The sequence below is a fragment of the Acipenser ruthenus genome, chromosome 3 (assembly GCF_902713425.1).
Source record: "Acipenser ruthenus chromosome 3, fAciRut3.2 maternal haplotype, whole genome shotgun sequence".
Taxonomy (NCBI): Eukaryota; Metazoa; Chordata; class Actinopteri; order Acipenseriformes; family Acipenseridae; genus Acipenser; species Acipenser ruthenus.
Genome location: NC_081191.1, coordinates 27,029,453 through 27,045,746, shown reverse-complemented (window position 1 = coordinate 27,045,746; position 16,294 = coordinate 27,029,453). Strand labels below are relative to the sequence as shown.

Here is a 16,294-nt window from a genome sequence, read left to right as displayed (position 1 = left end):
TGTTTTGATCATTGTTTCGTGCACCTGCGTGTGTACCCAAGATAATCTGTGAAGCCTTATACCATTGCTGGTAATAACAGGATAACAGTGCCACCTTGTGGACATTAATACATAGTGCACCGGAGTGGTGTTTAGCACTACAAATTTCTGTTTCCTGTGTCAGTGAATTCCTCACCTTTCCACACCTCTGTATTAACATAGAATGGTGCCAACTACACCAAAGTGGAAGACCAATAAAAGGCATCCTAATTGTGTGTGTGTTTTTTACATGAAGAACAAATGCAAAGTTGTATATAAAAAACAAGAAAGCTAGAAAAAAGAAATACATGATTCTCAATACTGAGTTTCCATTTGTGCTTTTTATTGTGTGTGTGTATATATATATATATATATATATATATATATATATACACACACACACACATACACGCACACACACACACACAAAACAAAAAATATATATTTAGCAAATGTTACATTGTACGAGTCAGGGGAAACCACCTTAACATTTAAATATTTCAACAACTCAACAGAAAGAGCATCAGAAAAAAAAGTTTTGGCTACATATTTTAATAGAAGAGCTATTCCGAGACTGCAGGGATGGGTGGGAAGACCAGACCCCACCCTGCATGGATTCTGTCACTAAGGAGAGAGTGTATTTCAGTTTTAAATGCAGAAAGTGCGCTTGCACTTTTTCCCTTTTTTTCTGGAATAGCTTGAATGCAAAGCAAGGGGAAAGTTTCAACACAACAGCCATCCACATGCAAGATAACATGTAATACCCAGCTCCAATCTTATGATGGCAAGGTACTCTTTACAGCAAAAATGCATTGCATAAAGAGACCCACATTTTCTTTTGGAATCTTAAACAACAGCTTCTGTCTTCTTCATAACACATCAGCTCAATGGTATTTCACTTTATTCCTGTTCCCACCTTCCCACTCCCACATACAGATAAGGTCTTAGATTCAAAATGAAGGCACTCATTATACACCAAAGCAAGATAAGCACATGTAACTGGTCATGCATACAGTATACAGCATACAAATCAGAACAAACAACACTGAAGTATGTGACATCATGAGAAACAGAACGCTAGTTGTGAGTGGAAATTTGCTGAAGATCTAATAATGTGATACAAGAAATTTGATTCTCAGCTAATTGATTCTCAGCTAATTTCTTTTATTATTATAATTTTTTTTTATCAAAAAGGCTGCTTTCCATAGAAAATGGTGTTTCAGCAGATTTGTATGCCTGCTTTGAAATTCTGAATGCCACACATTTAATGATGTTTCTTGTCTTCTGACTGGATGCTGGAAACTGGAGAGTTTAACAATGCACCCAGCAAGGTTCTGAAGCAGGCATATGATAAGCACAGAGTGCTTTAAAAGAAAAATGGCATGCAAAATCTTTTCTTTATACAGACGTGCTCAAATTTGTTGGTACCCTTACAGCTCATTGAAATAATGCTTCATTCCTCCTGAAAAGTGATGAAATTAAAAGCTATTTTATCATGTATACTTGCATGCCTTTGGTATGTCATAGAATAAAGCAAAGAAGCTGTGAAAAGAGATGAATTATTGCTTATTCTACAAAGATATTCTAAAATGGCCCGGACACATTTGTTGGTACCCCTTAGAAAAGATAATAAATAATTGGATTATAGTGATATTTCAAACTAATTAGTTTCTTTAATTAGTATTACACATGTCTCCAATCTTGTAATCAGTCATTCAGCCTATTTAAATGGAGAAAAGTAGTCACTGTGCTGTTTGGTATCATTGTGTGCACCACACTGAACATGGACCAGAGAAAGCAAAGGAGAGAGTTGTCTGAGGAGACCAGAAAGAAAATAATAGACAAGCATGGTAAAGGTAAAGGCTACAAGACCATCTCCAAGCAGCTTGATGTTCCTTTGACAACAGTTGCAAATATTATTAAGAAGTTTAAGGTCCATGGAACTGTAGCCAACCTCCCTGGGCGCGGCCGCAAGAGGAAAATCGACCCCAGATTGAACAGAAGGATAGTGCGAATGGTAGAAAAAGAACCAAGGATAACTGCCAAAGAGATACAAGCTGAACTCCAAGGTGAAGGTACGTCAGTTTCTGGTCGCATCATCCGTCGCTTTTTGAGCGAAAGTGGGCTCCATGGAAGAAGACCCAGGAGGACTCCACTTTTGACAGAAAAACATAAAAAAGCCAGACTGGAATTTGCTAAAATGCATATTGACAAGCCACAATCCTTCTGGGAGTATGTCCTTTGGACAGATGAGTCAAAACTGGAGCTTTTTGGCAAGTCACATCAGCTCTATGTTCACAGATGAAAAAATGAAGCTTTCAAAGAAAAGAACACCATACCTACAGTGAAACATGGAGGAGGCTTGGTTATGTTTTGGGGCTGCTTTGCTGCGCCTGGCACAGGGTGCCTTGAATCTGTGCAGGGCACAATGAAATCTCAAGACTATCAAGTCATTCTGGAGCGAAACGTACTGCCCAGTGTCAGAAAGCTCTGTCTCAGTCTCAGGTCATGGGTCCTCCAACAGGATAATGACCCAAAACACACAGCTAAAAGCACCCAAGAATGGATAAGAACAAAACATTGGACTAGCCTTCATGAGTCCTGATCTGAATCCTATCGAACATCTATGGAAAGAGCTGAAACTTGCAGTCTGGAGAAGACATCCATCAAACCTGAGACAGCTGGAGCAGTTTGCTCAGGAAGAGTGGGCCAAACTACCTGTTAACAGGTGCAGAAGTCTCATTGAGAGCTACAGAAAACGTTTGATTGCAGTGATTGCCTCTAAAGGTTGTGCAACAAAATATTAGGTTAGCGGTCCCATCATTTTTGTCCATGCCATTTTGATTTGTTTTATTATTTACAATATTATGTTGAATAAAAAATCAAAAGCAAAGTCTGATTTCTATTAAATATGGAATAAACAATGGTGGATGCCATTTACTTTTTGTCAGTTTCAAGTTATTTCAGAGAAAATTGTGCATTCTTCGTTTTTTGTGGAGGGGTACCAACAAATTTGAGCACGTCTGTATATGGACAAAAGAGCCAATAAACCACAGCTATGATTAGCATGGACTGTTGCAACAAGTTGCTTTGGAAAACTGTACAAATATCTTTAAAGCACTTTAAAGCCATACTATATTCTAGTCTTCACAGTACTGTGCAAATATTACCAATATGGCTTTTATTTGATTTGTTTATTTTTTTTTAAGTAAGACACCATGAATACATCAAACATCATTTTAAAATCCCCATAAATATGTAATATTTCAGAAGAAATACATTTCACTGTGTGCCTCAGTATTGTAAGCCCTGACAAAACATGAATGTGTAAAGTACAGTCACGTCTAGCAAAGACCATGACTGACTAAGGCACGATATTGTACTAATTTCATATATCAAACCATGCTATAGACTATTCTACACACAATGTGAAAAAGTACAATTTCATTCATAAGTATATAATAAACTATTAACTGTATTCCAAGCGGAACTAGTACGACTATTCATTAGCATAACATGCTCTAGGAAGCTATACATCTAGAAACTTTTTTTTTTTTTTTTTTTAGATTCATTTAAAATATTTGGTTTTAAAAATCTTATAGGAGATTACAGTCAGCAGTCAATCCTTTTCGATTTATCAGTTCCCTCAATCCACTGACATTTGGTCATTAAAAATACACAAACCATGGTATTTTGTTTTTCACTATCTAAAGTGCATACATTCATAAGGCATAAACAAGCTAGATACTATATCTTCTTTATCTAAAACAGCCAAAAGGATTAAAGTAAAAAGCTGTAACTTCACTAGCTAAAATGCTTTGGTATCCAGAGATATGTTATTGCTAGCTTAAGTCTTTTTTTCTGAAAGGCAAAAAAAGATCATGATTGTCAGCTATATATTAATTACATAATATGAAAAGTTGTATTTACGTGCACACATATCTGCAATCAGTCTTGAATAAGGTATTGTGTTTGAAGCCCTGCCCTTTATTCAATTATGAATATTTGTAGATCTCTTTTAGTCACCCTGCAGGCAAATACACTCACATTTGATCACTGTATATGACAAGTCAATACTTGTTGATTAGCAAAAATCTATGCCATTTAAAATAGCAAACTTGGGAAATCATCATGGATTTCTCCAATATATATACTAGTTTAGACGATATGTAGTTCTTCACTGTGAGCTTAGTTAGTGCACTAGGATGGAAATGACCACTGTGTCATGTACAGCAGTGTGCAACATCTAATCATAAACAAAGTAAACAGGCCACTTTAAAGAAAAATAACAAATCATACTATTTTCAGTCAGGGATACGGCATAACATACATTAAGAAACCTGATGGTTTTGAATGCTTGACGAAAAAAGGAAAGCAGAATAAAGGCATACACATTAACATTTTTGCATTGTAAACATCACTTCTTATGAAGATAATATAATTGTTTTTCTATGTTGTATTGCATCCCGGTTTCACTACATAAATATATAAGGCACATCCATGGCTATTCCTTATTGATGACCAGACAGTGCCAACTAGCGCCAAGATAGAACAGTGCCACTCAGGAGCAACTTCTTTGGATGGAAGATCAGACCTTTAAAAAAAAAAATCAGTTTTTGATAAAACAATTCAAAAAGCAGTCCCAAGAAGATAGTGCTTTATTAAGGCAGAAGGGTTGCTTCACTGCTTTGTCTTCTTCTAACATTCATCAACAATGGAAGATCAGTGTGCCACTCTTCTTCACCAGAACAGTTCACTTAAGAGTTCAAATTAAGAGTATATTCTCAGAGGGGCATTCAGGATTTCAATGTCAATGTGCTGTCAAATGTTTTTGATTTTGTTATTATTTGTTTAATTTTTTTTCATTTTCAGTCCTGTAGTTTGTATGTGGCTATGCATGACCATGGACGGAAGTGCTGGAGAGATCATTCCTTATAATTTCATTTACTGTGAAGAAAAAAAAAAGAAGCACAGAATTAATGACACATAGTTTATAAATAATAGCAGAAATTGAGCATGTTTCTTGAGGATCACAGGGAAGTGTATAAGGGAATAAAAGCACAAGAGAAACCAGTTAAAATCTTCAGTGTTGGTAAAAGTTAAGGTAAAGTTTTCATTGTGGAGTTAAACATTCAGGTCTGATACATTTTCATTACTTTGAAACTCTGTCATGCATATTGGTATACACAAATTGAAGAATGACAAATAAATATTTCCTCTGTCCAGTGCAGAGAGCATTGGGGTCCAGCACGAAGGATAGCACAGTGTACCTTCAGAGATGTTCGAAAGATAAACAAAACTAAATAAAATGATAAGTTAAGAGGGGCAGTGAAAGTGGTACTGAAACCAATAGGTTAGCTAGAATAAAAGCTTAGTAAGTACACCTTTAATACCCTAAAACTGTTTTTTTCAAATTATAACATACTCTTTTATACATTTTAGGATCGTTTCTGCAAAGTATCTATGTGCTATACACAGACTATATTCAGAAATTATGGTAATCACCAAGCTTTCAAGACACCAGACACCAATCACCAGTCATTTAATATGAACCACCTTCTCAAAGATGTGAATTTAAAAGAATAGCTTTGGGTAAATATCTCATAAGCCTATTCCCCTCCATAGGCACTGGAGCTCAAAAGTATAAACATTATACAAAATATTGAACATATATTTATAAAGAGTGGATGAAAAGCAAATAATACACACTCCTGGTAGCTTACAAAATAGCCTACAATTGAATCTTCTACCAGCTCTACAGAAATACTGTAGCTTAACTATACATCCTCTGCAATTGTCAAACCATTTTTGTCACAGAAGGGAATAGGGCCAATGTGTTGAATCTGAATATGAACAAATGTTTTCAAGGAGCTATAATCAAGAAAAAAAATATCTGATCACAAACTTTTTGAATTATTTAAAATATATACTGTAGACATAACAGTTCATTGTTCATTGACAGAACCCATGAAGATTTGTTTTAAAACAAAGGCTACATGTTAGTTTTTAACATGCAGCATGGTTGTATTCTAAAAAGTAGATTTGGAATTAACAACATAGATGTGGAAATCAGGTGGCAATATGTAACAATAATAATAATACTAATCGGTACACTTTGTATACAAGGTTCACCTTTCTGCTAATGAATGACTACCTTTTACAAATCCTACTTAATTAGAACTAATTTATCAATATTGTGGGGGCTACAGTGTAGCTTTAATTCCAAGCCCATAAATGTAAATAAAACTATCACTGCAGGCTAACATAAAGGTAACCAGCCAGAGGCTTTAAAGGCCTTGTCCAAAAGCCAACAAAGAACAAAATGTTACTTTATACCTTCCTCCTACGTTAAAATCGAGCCTACCTCCTGCACTAAATGACTTTTACATCAACTCTAAATATAGAGGAAGCCTTATCTCTTCCCATGCCTACATGGTGTCCGGAAATGAAACCTCCTAATTCAAATTGAGAAAAAAAAATAGTATTATCTCACAATATCAGGCAGTGAGAAACTCCATGGCCAGTGATAATCGTATTTTCCTTAGAGATGACTCTCTTTTCACTTTTTCCTGCAAAATGTCAACCCCACTGGTTTCCCACACTTGAAACTGTGTCCGTTTATCAGTTGTGTTCTTTGGCAGATGAACAGGAAATGACTGAATATGGCAGGGACCAACCAAAGCTAAACAAACAGCAACACATCTATTTCCCTGGATGTACATTCCGATAAGTGAAAATGCTACAGCTGAGGCAGCAACTTGTTTACGCATCCAATCTATTATCTAAAATAAGGATTAATCAGGCATCCAACAGTGCAGCCTCATGGAGCCAGCACAGGAAACCTTTATTTTCTTATGCCACTGGCTGTGCCACCTTGTCTGCTCATATCACATGCCCTTCTAGGACATATGTTTCTTGCGCAAATGCCAGCGGTAACGTTTTGCAAAGCCGATGTCTTTGTTTTCATTCGATTGACGACCACTCAGTGATACTGCTGGCTACATCACCTGTGGGGTCGCGAAAAAAGAGCAGTTACAGATTAATCCCACCTGAGAACACCTTCATTATATTCAGAAGCAAGCTTCCAATAAAACCTCATATAGTACCACTGGTGATGTAGTTGACCTAACAGTCTAGAAGTGTTTAATTAATATCACATTTAAAAACAATGCACTCAAAATGATGCAAAAACCCTTATAAATCAAGCAATAGTCTTCAGTAGTGAATCTGTGGGAAGTAGCAGTAAATTAGTACAGCCTTCTCTTGTTATGACAGATGGCTTTCTGCTCAGGTGGGTGTAATAACCTATAGCTACAGATGATGGAAAGGGGAATCAGGCAGAAGCCAGATTTGGGAATTAATTCCCAATGACAAACAAAAAAACAAAACCCAGGTGTTGAAAGGGTTGGGAAAAAGTCTGAGAGAGTCAAATGTTTAAGTATCTCCCATCTGCACTGAATAGACTTTGGCTCACAACCCAGCTCCGTTTGTCTAGTCTAGCCCCTACATATGGAAAACAGTAATTCAGGAAGCAAGATGAAAGTTTTCTCAACGTCTTAGGGGTGCATATGCAGCATACGGCATAACTTTGCTGAAGTTTGACATTTTTTTTATTTTTAAGGGGCTTTTTCAAATCGTTCAGGGGGATTCCCTCTGTGAAAAAAACTTTTTTGTACACTTGAAAAACAAATCTGAAATGGTCAAAATCACCCTCCAACCAAAAAAAAAAAAAAAACCTTGTCAGTATGTTTTACTTTGCTTTTTTAATTGTTGGTAATATTTACAATCTGTTTATGCTTTTAACCTGTGTGCTTTAACCATTCAACGACTTTCAATCTGGCACTGGTTGAAACATAAAACCACAAGATGGCAAAAAAAAAAAAAAACACAGATCTGTAAGACCCACATAAACAACAATCCTCTGAAGCAGTTACCATTATACAGATGCAAATATTACTTTCCTACTACCTCTTCTTGGGTAATGCTTGGTAAACGGCCATCGGAAAAATTAATATGATGCCAGAATTATTTATTTAATATCTGTTGCTGCCTTAAGGCAAACTAACATTTACCTGCTATTGCATGGTTATTTATAGACACCTTGTGTTTTAAAAATAGAGTCCTATTAAGCTACATTTGTTTGAAATCTATTTAAGCTTTTCTATGCCTTTGTGACAGTGTCTAACTTAAAAAAATGACAGCTGCTGAAGACAAAAATGGTTATTTTTAAGTGGCAAGGCAGTGCCTTGAACTATCATTGTTTATGACTCACTTTACCAATTCTTTGCTTTGTACATTGACACCTACACATAAACCACAGTGTTTTTTTTATCAACTAATACTTTCCATTTTCGTATATAAAATGTTTCCACTGACACAAACATAAAAAAATGATAGTCAGTTCCACAGGTAGTTTGACTTTACCTGTTGACGCTTTAGATAAAGACTCTCTCCTCATGAAATGTACTAAGCCACTGAAACAGGATGTGGCAAACTGTTAGACCACATGCAATTAGGTGCTTTAGGGTTATTTATAGCTAACTGCCACTGCCGGCAAATCTATTATCTATCTTGAGCTATATTTATCTTTTTTAACTTTTTTATAAGAAATATCACAGGACGAAAGTTCAACCTATGACTGTTTTTTTTTTTTATTTGTGTGGTTTTCTATTAATAGCGACTTCATTTTTTAAAATACATTACTTAGATTTCCATTACATGAGAGTAGATGTTAAAACTTCATGCTGATTTGAACTCGGCTCTTGCCAAGATAAGCGCCAACTAAGACGTAGCTTTACAGTAAACTAATGTGATCCATCTGCGTCTCCATCCATTTGCGTTTCCTTCCACCTGATGATGTAGATATCCTTCTGCCTGGTGTTGATGGCTGAAGTGTAATGCTGGCTCCAGGGATCATCTTATTTTGCCTTCCCAGCGCATCAGCACACATGGCTGCGATGCTGGCTCCGGGGATCAACCACAGTGTGGTCTCCCCAGTGCATCAGCATGACAACCGTCTGGATTAAGCTAAGTAGGGTACATCTCTGGGGTCTTCAAGTGGGCACCTTCCGTCGACTAGCCCATGACACCTCAAGAGGGCTCGACAGTGATTCCTCCGGTGAGCTGGGGTTGCCTTGTGCCATGTAGGAGGAGCTGAACTGAGACCAAGACCAGCTCTTCCATGCTGAACTTGCCCCATAATATAACCGATTCGAAGGGCAGCCTTTACATCTTCCACGGCTTTCTTTGTCGCCCACTTTCTTCCAGTTTTCAACACAGGTGCTGCCTCCCTTATGCATTTGTCCCATGAATCTAATGTCATTTCCAGTTGGACCTTGGTCCACTTAAAATCCTCAGTTATAGACCGGTAGCTGCAGTATTCTTTAACCATAAAGTCCCACTCTGCTGAGGCAGCGTGGAACTCCCAACCATTTCCTGACAGTAGACCAAACTGAAAGCATCAGAGTTTCAGTTTGCCCAGTAAAGCACTACTGTCTATGCTCTTCAACCCTTCCGCTGCTTGTTGTCTAACTTCTCCCACACAAACGGTGTCCTTTAGATCTCCGTCGTACCATCCCAAGACTTTTCACTGGCTTCTCAGACACTGTTGGTATTGCCTCGCCATTAAAGTAGAAGCTTTTATCTACTACTTTACCTTTAATTACAGAGATGCTCCTTGATTTAGTGGGCTTGAATTGCATTCATGCCCATTCTATGTTATTAGTTAATTTGCCCAATAACCGATTAGTGCAGGCTACTGTTGTAGCCATGGTTGTCATGTCATCCATGTATGCTCGAATTGGTGGCAGTCGCATTCCAGAAGCCAAGCACTCTCCTCCCACTACCCATTTTGATGTCCTAATAATTACTTCCATTGCCATGGTAAAAGCCAGTTGAGAAATGGTGCATCCTGCCATTATTCTAACTTCTAGGCATTGCCATGTAGTGGTGAATTCTGAAGTTGAAAAACAAAATTGCAAAACTCCAAAGTAGGCTTTCACTAAATTTGTTATAAATAGAATTGTAAGTAAATATTTAAATATTAAAAACTTGTGATCAAATGTTGCTAATAACAATGACGTTTAAGTTGTATGATAAAACCCTTTACAAAGTCCACTTTTGACAGGCTATAAATCAGCAGTAGTTACAGATTTGGCAGCTTCTTGCAGTTATGCAACTGTAAACAGCTGGTATTTCAAAGGGATAGACTCGATTTATTGCAGAAGGTTCAATATTGATGTTTGTCCAAAGTTAGTCTTGTTCTTAACATCACAGCAGTGGGTGGGCAAGTCATCTGTTGTTAAGGAGAAATAGAAGTACACAATTTGTGATTCAGCATCCCCATCTGTGTTAATCAACAATTTAGAGTGATGGAACAAGGCAAGGGGTCATAGATTGTACTCATGTTGGATGCCTTGTTTGTTATTCACTGAACTGTTCAAAGATAAATGTCCTTTTCTTAAAAGTTAATGAAAGTTGTTAATCGCTTTCCTGCTCATCCAAATAATGTAAGATAAGATTTTTACAGGTAAATTAACATCCATACTTGGAAAATTAGTTTTCGAAGGCCCTGTCTCTCGGATAGGCCTACTGTATAATATATTTAAAAAAGGACCAAAGGGGGTTGCTCAACAATTGTTCTTGAAACAAGCTTTAAAATACTACTATTGTAGTTGTTATACTGTAAGTCACAACCCCTAAATTGAGACAAATGCAGTCAAAGTCATAAAAATTGGCATTTTTTCAAGCTTCAGACACATTCTCACCACGTGGGGCATGAGATACACATCTCTTCTTTTGCACGCAAACACCTACCCTACGTCGTTTATGTATCATCAACCACAATTGGTGGAACCACCCCATAATTTGGTTCACTTGAGTTAGAATGAACCGGTATTTAAATTTGTTCTAAAGCATTGTCAGATTATAAATGCCACACTGCAGGCGACATACTGTAGACAGGCAGGCATACAGTAGTACTCAAGAAACAACACAGAGTTCCTGTCACAGTCAGACCAATTATAAGTGGCATTAAGAAAAGGTTGAGCATGCTAACTACTTTAAGGAAACACTGGAGACATAATACAGTAGAGTGTCAATTATCCAAATTAATTGGGACCGATACTAGTTCGCATAATCGATTTGTATGGATAATCAAACAGGTATTAATAACAATTACTGTACCTTTAATAATGTATAGAATAAAGTTAATATACACAAGTACCTACTGATAATATATAGCTAGTAACCTATTCTATCACATAAAGCATACAAAATTATAAAGCTTTACAAATCATTAAATTAATGTAATTCAGTAAACCTACAGTTAAAGTGATGAAATACTGTAATTAAACGTAACGTATACCAAACTTTGAAAATCATCAAAGAATACAACTTAGTACAACTTTGACACATTACAGAACTTAAGGAATCATTAAACTTCAAAAATTCTATACTTTGATACTTGCTGTTAAGGCATTGTAATAACGTGCAATTGAAATTAATAAAATAAAAGTTCTTAGCTGCTCAACAACATAGATAGGATCTCCAGCCCTTACTGACGAAATAAAGAACGAGGTGACTGTTTTAATTTGCTTAGCTGCAACAATTTAAAGCACACAATGCGCCATCTAAGGTTTTGGTGGTCTGAATTATTCTGTAACTTTCATTTGCCTCAGTCTGCTGGTGCTTTTTTTGGCAGCTAAATCTCATAGCCATTTTAGCAGCAGAAGCTTTGTGCATAATACACCACACGTAATTCAGGCTCAATAAAGTCTAGTATTCATCACCCATAGAATCTCACCTAGATAGCTAATGGAATCATTCATACTTTAAAATAGTACTCATAAACCCTAGTTAGACATATTGTTTAAGGTCTCCAACATGCCAGAAAACCCATATCCAGCTTTTACTGGTATTATTATAATTAAGCAAGTTAGGCTTAGTGAACATTAGACTAACTAAGTATATTAATAAAAAGAAACACTACATTAGATGAAAATGACTTTTCCTTTCTAACGGGAGCTTTTGAAAGTGTATTTATATTATGTGTATTACACACTAATGCCCATGGGACACAGTGAAGCAATGTATTGGCAGACAAAGCAATGTTGCCAATGCTACTGTACCAAATCAAATAAAAAAAAAACAATGGGCTCCAGCATTCAGGTTTTATTAAGCAAAACACTTTGATATAAAAGAATGCAAACACAATGAACAACATTCATTTTAATGAGAAATTACATCATTGTTTTTATATCATCAGACACCCTTGTTGAAAAAACAGCCTTATTATGTAAAGTTGGGTGTAAATTATTCCTTGTATGACATAGTGTGCTGCTTCAGAAAGAAAAGTGCTTCAGCCCCATCACTTTGAAGATGGTCTGGGATCTAAACACGTACAGTTAGGGTCCTAGTTACTAGTTTTCCCAGTACTGATTTACAGTAGACCACATTGAACAGGCAGTTTGTAGCAAAGGAAATATCGCCTTAGCTGTATTATCTCTATTAAGGTTACCAAGAATCCCCTTAAGACAAAACACACTGTAGCTCCAAAGGTCCATGGAGAATGAAACCATGACTTTACAGCTGCCTTCAACCAGAAGCAAACAAGGACTCCCATTGACAATTGCTGCAGTAGCTTTTGGGATTTCACAGATTGGATGCAAACATGATCCTTGACCTTAATGTAAAAAGGATACAGAGGCCTGATTCATGAAATTTATCAAGATTATTTTTTAAACAGATCCCAGACATTGTTATATAAGCTTGACTTGCAGTTTTGAGGAAATACACACCAAGTAAACCAAAAACAGACCTGAGAAGGTGCATGAAAACATGCCAGTATAATTAAATAATAAAAAAGCCAGATGTTGTAAGAAATATCATTCACTTACTGTAAGGGACTAGGTGGCACAGCCAATTAGTAATGGTATATGAAGTTGTTTCTAGAGTCAGATCTTATTGTAGAGATCAACAGTAATTTAAATCAAATGGTTGGCCCATATGAAATAATCTTTGGCTGAGTAAGCCCAGTGCCTACCACCAAACTATCATCACAATACTGTCAACTTGTTTAGTGCTAGTACCTTGTATAAATTCAAAAGTATGCTTTAATGTAACCTTTTCTCTTATTGGTAATTATAATGACCTGTATCAATCCTGCTTGACATCACAATTGGCACTGGAGCTGGCACCTTTGCGAGTAGCCTCTCAGAGAAGCAAAGGGTTGCATAGGCATGGTAATTGAGCCACCCTCTGCTGGGTAGGGTTCTGGCCCACTAGTGGGGCACTGGGGTAAAGCAGACACAGATTTTGCTTAAGTTGTAACTGATTAGTATTTTAAATAGATGACTTCAGTCTTCAGTGCTGCCAAACTGGCAACTTTCACCAGCACTTACATCGACAGAAAACAGTGCTTAAGATTTTAAACATTTTCACATCCAAGGTGACAACAACACATTAATCAGTGCAACCTACATCTTGCCTTCAAATAATAAAACTGTTGTTTGATTCTTTGCTGAGGTCATTTCTAAAGGGAACCATTGAGGCATAATCTCAAAGCGCTTTCTTCCTGCCTTGGTTTTCTAAGCAGAAAAACTGTTAATTTTACAAACAATAGACCAACAAAAATATATTATTACAAAGCTTTTTACAATTGTTTTTTTTCAGTAAGGTATAAACAACAATAAGTGTTATATAGGTAAACATAATTCACTGTTTTCAAGTGCTGTTAGGCAAGGGAAACTGTGGATTTAAATCATAAGCCCTTTTTAAGTGTTACGTTTGAAACGTATAATACCATAATTAACTAATTGTTGAAATGATTGTGCATAATAAAATGGTATTCACTTTTCTGTTCAATTGTTCTGTGGATTTGTAGCATAAACTGTGCATTTGGTAATCAACAAAATATCTGCCCTGCATCATTCTCTTCAAAGACCCACAGCCACTTTTAGTTAGAAAGTTTGTAGGATTAATCAATTAAAAGATCAAAGGATAATGTCACAGAAATGTTAAAAAAAAACACCCTTTTGAGTTACAAAAGGAGAAATCTACAACTTACAATACTTAAACTGCCATAAATGAAATGCCTACTGTGTTTATTCTAGTTTTGTAACCTTAACCAGTTTTTTTTTTCTCCTTTTGAAAACAGTAATTTACTTCAGTCAGCATACGTAACTATTCAACCCCATTAAACTGACTCCTTTAAAAAAAAATGTGAGACAATTTTAACAGTAAGTAACTTTCCCGTCCTTGGATAACTAATTAAATTGATTCAGTGTCTTATACTAAAAAATAAATAACATTTGAAATAATAGTATATTAGATTAGCTTATTGGTATGCTGCTTTCAGTGGATTTATCTTTCCTGTACAATACTATTAAAGCAAACTGCAGTTTTGAGTGGTTATCTTTATTAAACCTGTATACTGTAGATATGCCATGTTAAAAGAGTTAAAAACATTGCTTTGGAAATACAGTAGTCTCTGTGCATAGGAACACCTCTTAAGAGAACACTTCGCCTAAGGGAACGCCCTTTGGTGTAGATTTTTCCCAGTGTAAATGCTCCGGCTAAAGGAACACCTTCTAGGCACCGATAGTGATTTGTTCACAATTGATACAGTACTGTTTTGTAAAAAAGCGACTTGTCATCGTGAGAGTGTCTTGAGGGACACTGATTGGTTTATTAAATCTTTGCAGAACAGCCCTCATATCATTGAATTATTTTGTATTCTGATTTCCACAAGCGCACCTCATTGCTACAAAATAGCATGTAAACAAATGACAAAATGCGCCACTGTATCTCTTGCTACACAAAGTTAGAAACTGTTTGAAAAAAACCTGAATCGGCCGAGCAATTTAGTGTTTCCTGTTTTGGGGAGTTGCTTCACCATTCTGTTAAATAATGTGCATGTCTTGTATATTGCTGCTGCATTTTGTAAGGTGTGTAGGGTTGCTATACTAATTTAGATTGACAGTTAGTTTATTAACATTAAGTTAACCCTAAGTAACGTCCATTAGTTTTGCCTCTGCCATTGTGATAGACCGAAACATACCCACCAGCTAATTTCATAGTACATAGCGATTTAAGTTTTTGACCATGTTGTTTTGCTTTAGTTTTATTAACGTTAGTTTGCCTGTTACTTTATTATTATAGTTTATTAATATACACTTGCCTATTGTTTTGCTTTGACTTATTCAGTTCATTTCATATGTTGATGCATGTGTGTCATGATAAGTAATACATATGTATTTATTTATTTATTTATTTATTTATTTAGTGTCTGGCGGCTAACTCCGTCTAGAGAACACTTTGGCTATAAGAACCCTTGGCTTGCTTTCCGAGGGGTGTTCTCTTAGCCGGAGACTACTGTATTGCCTTATAAAGTTTCTAAGACAAGTGTTCATGGTTTCATATATTCAAAGATTCAATATATACAGTACTATACATATGTTAGCGGTTAAAGTTCATGATAATTGATGTTATAGTGTTATAACTCTGCAATGACTTCAATAAATATTTCAGAGGGAGAGTTAGTACAGTTGTAGTTTATAACAGAAATAAAGAGTAATCTGCGCAAGATACTGGACTAAAAAACAGTGAAGTAATGGAAAATATAACCTCACACATTCCACTTACAAAAAACAAAATAATCATATATAAGTGCCTGTGATCTGTTCAAACCCAGAACTTATTTGTATCTCTTTAATCATAAAGAGCCATCGCCACAGGGTATTCTATTTCTGGAATGTGTGCCTGGGACAGCAACTGACTGACTGCAAGTAGCAGGCTTTAATAAAACATGATACTCTCAGCTGAATACGTTCTTTGCCAAAGATGAATAATGTTGTTACAAGTGACTGTCAGACACTACAATGGTGGAGTGATTTTCCTAACTCCAGTGCCTGTTTCTCTGTTTATCTACCTTTCCTACCTTTGTAACCTTGCGGCAGCATGGATTGAATAGCAGTTCTTCCACGCTACTGAAAGCGTGGGCACTGTCAGGTTTCCACAGCAGAACTATTCTGGGGGGTTTGAAACATAATATGAGGGTGCCATTTTTTAAATTTTGTTTGTGATTTATAATAAGTATAATAATAATCGTGTGTTGGTTATCTTTTATTTTAACAGAAATAATTTTTCACACTTTGAGCAGCAAGAAACACTCAGCTTTGTGGTCCTGCACAAGATAACATCCAATAAGAATAAGAGACCCCCTACACATTAAATATTAACTTATGATAACAGATTATTTGTATCGTCCTTTGTTTAT

At 36.1% G+C, this 16,294-nt stretch overlaps 1 protein-coding gene across 5 annotated transcripts in view; it reads right to left on the bottom strand.

Annotated features, from left to right (window-relative positions):
* Window positions 1-415: 415 nt before the first annotated feature.
* The window catches only part of LOC117394763 (nuclear factor of activated T-cells, cytoplasmic 1-like), a 124,595-nt gene continuing 108,716 nt past the window's right edge, over window positions 416-16,294 (bottom strand). For all 5 annotated transcript variants that reach the window (XM_059012753.1, XM_033993302.3, XM_033993304.3 and 2 more), the window contains one exon: window positions 416-4,965. In XM_059012753.1, coding sequence (XP_058868736.1) covers window positions 4,910-4,965 — 56 coding nt within the window. In that variant the 3' untranslated portion in view covers window positions 416-4,909. The remainder of the gene's footprint in view (window positions 4,966-16,294) is intronic.